Source organism: Cariama cristata, unplaced genomic scaffold, assembly GCF_000690535.1.
Source record: "Cariama cristata isolate BGI_N322 unplaced genomic scaffold, ASM69053v1 scaffold22639, whole genome shotgun sequence".
Lineage (NCBI taxonomy): Eukaryota > Metazoa > Chordata > Aves > Cariamiformes > Cariamidae > Cariama > Cariama cristata.
In genome coordinates, this window is record NW_009636592.1 from 1 (window position 1) to 8864 (window position 8864).

The window sequence follows — 8864 nt, forward strand, 5'->3', positions numbered from 1 at the left end:
AGGGAATCACCTGCAAGTTCTGGTGGGTAACTCCTTGCAGCTAAGAAATCCAGGCAGGAGCCGGTAAGATGTACACAGCTCGGTACAAACCCCGCATCGTTAGGCACTTGGGCACTCCCAAACTCCGCAGCGAGCGCCCTCAGCACCCAACAGAGAGAGACCCACGGGACACAGAACCCGGCCTCTGCCATCACCTTTTGTCTGGCTGACACACAAGTGTTGTCGAGTCACCTTCATCCACGGAGATCGCACCCCAGCTGTGCTGGACATAAGGGTACGTGTCTGAGAGGTGATGATTTGGTGTTAAAGGCTGGATGAAAAAGCACAGGAGCGGAGGGCAGCGGGCAGGGCAGTTCCACCAGCGACGTCCCCAGCAGGACTGGGGTTTGCTGGGCTGCGCTGGGCCCAGCACCTCCGCCTTTCAGCCAGACTCGTTCCTCGGGCACACACCCTCTGCTTCCACACTTTTAAGCAGGGAAGCTAGTGCAGCGGGACATGTTAACTTCAGCTGAACGGGTCTGATGGACTTCATGAAAAAAGGTGATTCCTCTGCTGCCAGAGTTCTTGAACGCTGCTCAGGAGACACACCGGCCTGCTCCAGGCAGCACACACCACCATAGTCCCACACGTTAAACCAAAACAAACCCAAGCGTGGTTGCTCAGCTCCACCCCATCCCGTACTATTGGAAGGGTCAGATCCGGAGAAACCTAACCTTCACAAAAGCCTTCTGGTGGTTTCCCACACTAAACCACCTCACCCGGAGGTCAGACAAGCATCAGTGCCAGGAACGAGAAGCCACAGCAGCACCCACTGGATCAGTTAAAGATGTAGAGTACAGCTGGATTCTTACTGTGGCTGGGCCAGCTGGAGTGCCTTTTCCCCAAAAGGTGGAATTACTTGAAAAATTAAGATATTCCCTTAACTCATCACTGCTGCAGACTAGTCTCCTAGGCTCATAATCTCCCCGAGGAGAAACAGTAAGGATAGGAGATGTCATCTGAAAGAACTGAGGCAGGACAAACGCTCTATGAACAGGAGCAGCTAGCAGGACCCAGGACTTTTTCCTCTCAGAATTGACAGTGTCATCAGCATGAGTCAGATTGGGCATTAGTGTACACTACAAAATCACGGGAGAGCACGTATGTCCATAAAGGCTGAAGAAAATGATAAAGTAGCAATTATTACAGATGTAAACAGAGGGACCACCATTTAAAGCCATGACACAGGACAGATCAGTACTTGATCAGCAGCCAGTTCGATTTTGGCCTAACACCTTTGTAGTGGTCAATCAAAAGAAGCCGAGTGACATTATCCACAGAGCTCACATCCCGACCATCTCACTGCAGGAGCGAGAGCGGCTCAGAGCAGGAAGGACACTGCCTTTGGCCCCAACCAACCTCCTCGGCACTTTTAGGCTAACTGGTATCAACCTGGCTATTGCTCTCCATCTCTTCAGGCACTCTTATTTCCAGGAAGACACCTCCACTTGCACGTAGACGTGCATTTGCACTCCTAGTATTGCTTTTGCACACCACCAGCAGAGAAGAGCAGAGTTAACTGGTGCGTATGCAGGTTATAGTTCACTTGTGCAGCTGGGTGTGCAGACGACTGATAGCAGGCCAGCTGAAGAACTAACCCTGCGTTCAGAAATGTGCATTTCAAAGATTCCCTGAGGAAAAACTTTTAAATGTAACCAACAGACTTTTCTTATTTACAGTGTGTTCAACCATACACTATGCAATGACTTGTGGCAAGTTAAATAGATATTTATAGTTGCATTTCTTTTAAGTCCTGCAGTGACAATATAAGTACGACCTCAAGAAAAATGAAGAGAATCAGTGTTTTCTACTACAAGCCTGGGAGGGGGTGTGTGTAAGTCTCTCTGCAAAGGAATGAGTAATTAAGTAATTAGAAACCATGAATCAACTCACACAACCCAAGCATTTAATAAAAGTGGCGATTTTACTACCACAGGGTATTTTACCACTAGTACGGCAAAGATAACAGACACAAACAACTGATAAAATTTTTTTTTATTATTCACTTTTGAATTCTTTTACACTTTCCTGATTATTTTGTGTAAGGTGAAACTAGAACTGTTTAAAAGACATACACAAATCTAGTACATCAATAACCAGGTATTTCTTTTTGCTATACTATTCTCACAACCACATGTGTGCTAGGCAATATAACCGTCACAGAAGCAAACTTTAGGCAGAATACTGGTCAGTAAAAACAAAGCGAAAAGAGCTACCAGATATACAGACAGGCTCGGTTCCACATTCACTACTGCATTTATCAAGCGCCAAGTATTAACTGCACAATTTGTTCAGCTAGTAGAGGGGAGTTTTAAAATCAGTGCATGAAATTCTCTTCAGCAGACAGATGGACAGACAAACAGATGGATCCTATACCTAAGTGGAATGTGAAGGCAGGGGGATGATACCGCGAGACTGATACGTGACTATTCCTAATCTTTTCCACTGCATTATTCACGCAACTCTTATTAGGTTTTATTTAATGGGACATGTTTGAAACATAACTAGGTGAGGATGTTTGGAGCTCAAATATTACAAGTTACAAGCATTACAAATGTGTAGGTCTGCATTCCAGTACAATAAATGGGAAATCCTGAATATTTGCGCCAGGTCCTGGTACTACCAAAAAATGGCAGACAAGAGCTGAAGACTGCAACAGCACTGGCAGCTCTCAAACATTCAAGAAAGAAACCTGTCCTCAAGCAGGCTCAGGTCTCACCCACTATCCCAACATCACCCATAATCAAAGAAAGGATGACGCATATGTGGGAGTCCAAAATTGCTTTAATGGTGTTTAAACAGGTGAGAGGGTCAAGGATGAACAGAGTCCAATGGGAGAAAAATTTCTATAAAGTGAACTTAAAAGATGGCTCAGTGGATTACTTAAGAAGTTTTCAGGATAAATTCAAAATGGGAGTACCATGGAGATCTTGATTCACCTAAGAGTAAAGTAATGCAAAAGTGGCAGATCACTTCATGGTATCATCCAAACTAATAAGGCCATTCAAAAAATTGAATCTTCTCCTATTGCAAGTCCATGGTAGCGAACCAAGAATTCTCAATACTGAAGAATATCTAAAGGTATAATTAGGTTAAGTTATTGCTGTGGGAAGGGGCTTAGTCATGCATGTCGTATGAGCATGTAAGCACTTTTAGAAGTCAAATCCCAGTTATGTGCCAGTGTAAAGTTTGGAAATCAAGCTCCTAACTCCCCCATTACCCTCCTCCCCAAAACAAACCCCATCCCCAGAAAGCCAGGATTGACAAAGTGAGCTTTTGACTGAAAGCGGTGCCTCAAGACTTCGTTACAAATGTCTACAGAGTGTGCCTGTTGAACTAACTCATAGCAGTGTTACTAACTGGAATGCCATACATCGGATTGTTTTCCTTCCATGCCCCAGTGTCACAATAGAATCTCTATAACTTTCTGTACAACTTTACAACAGAATTGTACTTCGACTATTTTGGTGCCAAATTACGCTCGCCAGAGTTACATAATTGATGTCTACTTTTCTACCAATAAGAGTTTTGTAAAGTCAATTGCAATCACAAAACCCATAATCACAGTGTTCAGTTAAAAATATAAACACGGTAATCGTAACTGTAAATGTTCATAATAGGAAAGTTCAGAATGCCATTATAATAACCGACCTCCGCTTTAAGTACACAAAACACCAACCAACCGTTTTTACCCCACAGACAGTTTTTGCTACGTTGAGGTTGTGAAAGTCGATGTACTATTCTTTTTGCTTGTCGCACAAAGGGATATATGTGTAGGATACAGGGTGACATTGAACATATAGTGAAGCGTGACAGCCATTAGTTCTCTCCCTCCCCAGCATCCCCTTCATCTCCCTGGTTTTCTGACGTCCATAGCTGTAAGGAAATACAAACACATGTTTATACTGAAAGCACACAGTTAATTACAATTGTCAGGAAAGGGAAGACAGCATAATTAGCAGTAGCTGTGCAACCTTCTCAGCTAAAAGCAATGCAGAACTGAACTTAGCGGTAAAGCTAAAGAATAATGAACTAGAAGATGAGGAGAGGATAACAAGTAAACAGCCAGTACAAGTTTGCAAGCTCAACATAAAGCTGGTTGTTGATGAGAACAGAGAAACTCCACTTTGTGTAACAAAAAAACCCAAAACCAAAAAAAACCTCACCAAACCAAAAAAATCTGAGTTTGTTACAGTGGTTAACAAGTGATTTCTCATTTAAATAAGCAAGTCTAACTGGTCTGGTTACAAAAAGCAGTGCAGTTAAGACCTGCACGCAATGCCCCAGAAAAGGCTTTTAATGGCACAGAGCTATGTAAGTCTTCTGATGTTGAGTCCCGCTAAGCGGAGCCCAGCAGCCTAAAGAAGTACCGGCACACAAGGCAGTGGTTTGCCCCATGATACTTACAGTGAGGTTGTCCCTAAGCAGCTGCATGATCAGAGTGCTGTCTTTGTAAGACTCTTCATTCAGCGTGTCCAGCTCTGCTATCGCTTCATCAAATGCCTAAAAACATGCAAGACAGCAGTTTCACACTCCGCTCTCGGAACTCACTTCTGCTTACACAGAGCTTACAAATGTGCCACATTACTATTCAAATTCTGTGACAAAAGCTTCCTGTATTTTTCTTTTCCATTAAGAGACAAAATGTAAACCAAAGTGAGCACCAGCTCACCAAACAGCCAGTGGGACAACAGAAGTCTCCAGGAGGGTCCAGATTAAAGCCCAGAACAACTTTACTACCATGCCTATACCAAATACTGAAAAGACAAGTGCACTCTCCGTCATTGTGAAGAATGATTCACACAGCTTGAAGTCAGGTTTAAGAACAACACTAAATAGCAATGCTTTCGTTAAAAATGAAGGTCTCACTGGTCTAAATCGGCATTAAAAGACAAAAGTACCATGAAGTTGATATACATATATTGCACATGAGTAAGTAGGCAAGAAAATGGAAGACAAGGGTTTTTTGACAGTGGGATGGAAGGTTTTGGATTTCTTTTCAAAATAGCATAGGAAATCAGATATGTTCCACTAGAGATTAATAAAGCTGTTCTTCCTATTGATCTGTTACATGTGAAAGCCCATGCTGAAAGTCTGAGAGCCGAGACCCATCACTAAGTGCTAATTCTTCATTCAGGTTTCAAACAGATGTAAGCGTATTAACTAAAAAACCAGGAACAGCAGCAGTGTTTTACACAGAAAAACATCACCTCCTGTTACAAAGCATTATTGAAGCGCATATTAAGAACACAAAGATTCACCTAATGCCGTATTATTCAAGTTACTACCAGACAATTTTCACAGATGCAAAAAGCTCTGTTTAGAAGGCGCTAATCCTATTTTAGGGTCAAGGCTAAGAAAAAAATGACTAGCTATTTGTTTGGCACAACCCATCACACACGCTCTTTTTGGTCCCTGGGGAGAGAGGTGCACACACACAGACACACAAGGACATTCAGGGCTACAACTGCAGTCACAAAGATGACAGTTCATATATTTGCTAAGTGTTCAAATTCAAATAAATACTTCACTTTAAAAGTGCTAAATTAGTCCAAGTGTTTTCAAATTTGACACAAGTGCCTTCAAAGAGAATTATGTGGACGTAAGAACAAGCACTTTCGTCTTCCCTTTCACTGGATCAATTGCATTACCAAATAAGCTTTACTTAAGGCTAAGCTAGTCTAGCTAACTTACCTGAAGATATACTACGATGACAATAGTTTAAAGATGACAGCATTTTTAAGGAATTTGATATCAAAAAGCATAATCATCTACAAAGTGCTACTGCAACCATGTAATTACCTCCTTAGCCTCCACAAAAATTGGTAATATGAAGAGTCTGCTTACCGTCTTTGCCAGATTACAGGCTTTTTCAGGAGAATTTAGTATCTCGTAGTAGAAGACAGAGAAATTTAGAGCCAAACCGAGTCGAATGGGGTGTGTTGGCTGCATCTCTTTCTTGCTAATCTCAAATGCCTCCTGGTAAGCTTGCTGAGAGTTTGCTACCGTTGCTGCAAGAAGTAATTACAATCATATTAATGCACAGCGCATCACTGTACTTCACGGGGGAAGCTATTATATTCTTAGTCTAGACTATTGTGCCACCAGAAATTCATACAATTACATATACACAGATGCTTCTTTCAATGTTTTTAGATGTAAAAGTCTACCACTGGCTGAACTATTAAGGCAGAAATATTTCTTCAGATAAAGCTCTGACATACAAAAATTAAGCTCAACATTTTAAGACTTAAAAATGAAATTCATTCAAAAGCAATTCCAACCAATCTGAATGCACATAAGCTCCACCCAAGTCAAAACATACTGTGATTAAACACTCACCTCCAGCCTAGCTGAAGAAGTAGTAGTTCTGAATAATATATCCAGACAAAACCATACGGGAAAGAAGAGGTATCTAAACTACGTATTTAAACTGAAGGAAACATTTAGCAGCTAGGTCATGAATTTTTCTATTTCAGTTTGGGGTTTCAGAGGAAAGACAACAGTCCCTTCCTGGCTAATGGGTAACAACAAGATCCAGAATGGCATCAAACTACGTTCGCAAGACATGGACTACATCAGACACTCACCAGGAATTCAGGCACAGTTCAGCATTGCTTTACCATTTCAGGATTAATTGGCTTAGGACTCAGTAACCCAATATCCCATATTGGCATGCAGAAAGCTTGCAAACAGTGAAGATTTGTGAGCTAAATTCACAGTTTAAATAAGAGATGACAGGAACAAAGCATTTTCCATCAGAAAAAACACATTCTCCAGGAAAAGGATTTTACACTGCTAAACATGCTTGAAAAATCAGTCACTGAGGTCAGAGGGCAGCAGGCAGAATTTGACTGGTTTGATGAACATCTGTCAATAGCTTCTATCAATGTCAGTGTGAAGCCTTTCTCTAAAAGCAACTTGCCCTGCACCTGTCTTCAATACTACAGAGCAGTAGCAAAAAGAAGTAAATACTTCATGTTAGGAGAAAAGCACACAAGTATTTTTTTACACCTTATTCTGCTCGGCCCCCAGCAGAATGAGAGATGTCATCTCTACTTACTTTGCTTATTGTCCCCAGATGCCACCTCTGAGAGGTATCTGTAGTAATCACCTTTCATTTTCAAATAGAAAACCTTGCTTTCTGGCTGTGTGGCATTGACAATAAGGTATTTATCCAGGAGTTCCTGAGAAAGGAAATGTCACTTTTTTTTTTCCAAGTCATAAAAATAACGTCTGAAACAGAGCCTCTGTTACAATGGTAAGCATGAACTGTTAAAACATTAACAATGACTTTTGTATTCTCGTGTGTTAATCACTTTGCCCGCTGTTGTCTAAACTCGGGGAAAAAAAGAGAAGCTACTGCTAACCTAATCCCTGCAAAGCAGAAAACTTGCTATGTTGAGGATAACCACAATTCACTCCTGCAGAATCTAATGGCTATCAGGGCTTAAGACTGTAAAGATTTTCCTTGAAATACACTGATGCAAACCTATGCCCACAACCAAGCTAATGAAAAGCAGCGGCTTCACATTAGCACAAGTCTGGTCAGCTTTGCTGCCACAAACTTGAATTCTATAGAGAGCCATGAAATTATCGACAACAAACTGACTCTATCTGCAACTCCAGCTGAAAAGCCGAATAGTGGCACAGTCAGCACATGTGCATTCAGAAAGAGATGCAAAGACTGACAGTACAGACAGCAACTGCTCCTGACTGATCTTTAGCAAACTGAACAGCAAGAAAAAGAATCCCTCTTTTCTAAGTGAAAGAAATAGCAAAACCAGTTTGGGGGAAGAAATACACATCTTCTCCATCCAAAAAAAAAAAAAAAAGGTACTAAACAAGCCTCAGGACATCAGCATTCATTAAGGAAAGAATTTAAATGGTAGGCCTTTTAGCAGGACTCATGCCAGTGCTCCAGATCTAAATTTGTTTTCATGGTGACCCTTAGCCAGCAGCGAGGGGGTCTTCAACATTGCCTTGTTTGCTTTTTTCTATTAAAACAAAATAAACACTCTTTTATAACAAATTCCCAAAGAAACAAACTAGATTACATAGGAGCTAGAATTGGACCCAAGTATGCAGCTATGCAAAATTATTCCCCTGCTAAGGTGCTGTCAGCACTAGTAAGATTTTACAGCACCAGTAAGATTCCTTAAGCCTCTCTGAAGAATGCTGCAGTACTAACTACTGTTATTTTTGCTGTTGGATTATTACCAGAACATCATTGCAGATATCCTGCAATTCAGCCTCAATTTTCTCACGATATTCTCTTCCCATCTGCTGTTTCTTCTCATTCCTCTCTGTCTTCTGTTCAATGCTGGAAATTACACGCCAGGACGAGCGACGGGCACCAACCACATTCTTGTAGGCAACTGAGAGTAGATTCCTCTCTTCGTTGGACAGTTCATGTCCTTGCTCAGTGACAGCCTTCATAGCAGCAGCCATGTCATCGTAACGCTCAGCCTGTTCAGCCAGTTTGGCTTTCTGTACCAATTCACTTTTATCCATGGCTCTCCTGTAATTAGCGGGGAATAAAAATAAAGAAAAAGTCTCTTGATTGTCTGCACTGTGGAAGTTAATGCTGAAGGGTGAAGCAGAACTCACAGTCACTAATAAGCAGGAAATCTATCAACTCTAAGTAATACAAAGGGTTTATTTCTAAAAATTTATTTGATCTTTTGCTAAATAGGTATAATTTCTATGTGTAAATGACCAATCACATTGGCCACTGAAGATATGTGAGCATTATTCTTCAAAATGCAGCAAAATTCATATTGGCATTAAGTACAGTTCATCAATATGTTCCCTACGTAAATCTC

At 41.3% G+C, this 8864-nt stretch overlaps 1 protein-coding gene across 1 annotated transcript; it reads right to left on the reverse strand.

The window, feature by feature from the left end:
- Positions 1–2019: 2019 nt before the first annotated feature.
- On the reverse strand, positions 2020–8569 carry YWHAB (tyrosine 3-monooxygenase/tryptophan 5-monooxygenase activation protein, beta). Its single transcript, XM_009707978.1, has 5 exons — positions 8260–8569; positions 7103–7226; positions 5887–6050; positions 4447–4542; positions 2020–3915 (listed from the first exon to the last, which is right to left on the reverse strand). Exons 1-5 carry the CDS (start codon positions 8551–8553, stop codon positions 3859–3861), a joined length of 735 nt encoding a protein of 244 aa, XP_009706280.1. The 5' UTR covers positions 8554–8569; the 3' UTR covers positions 2020–3858.
- Positions 8570–8864: the final 295 nt, after the last annotated feature.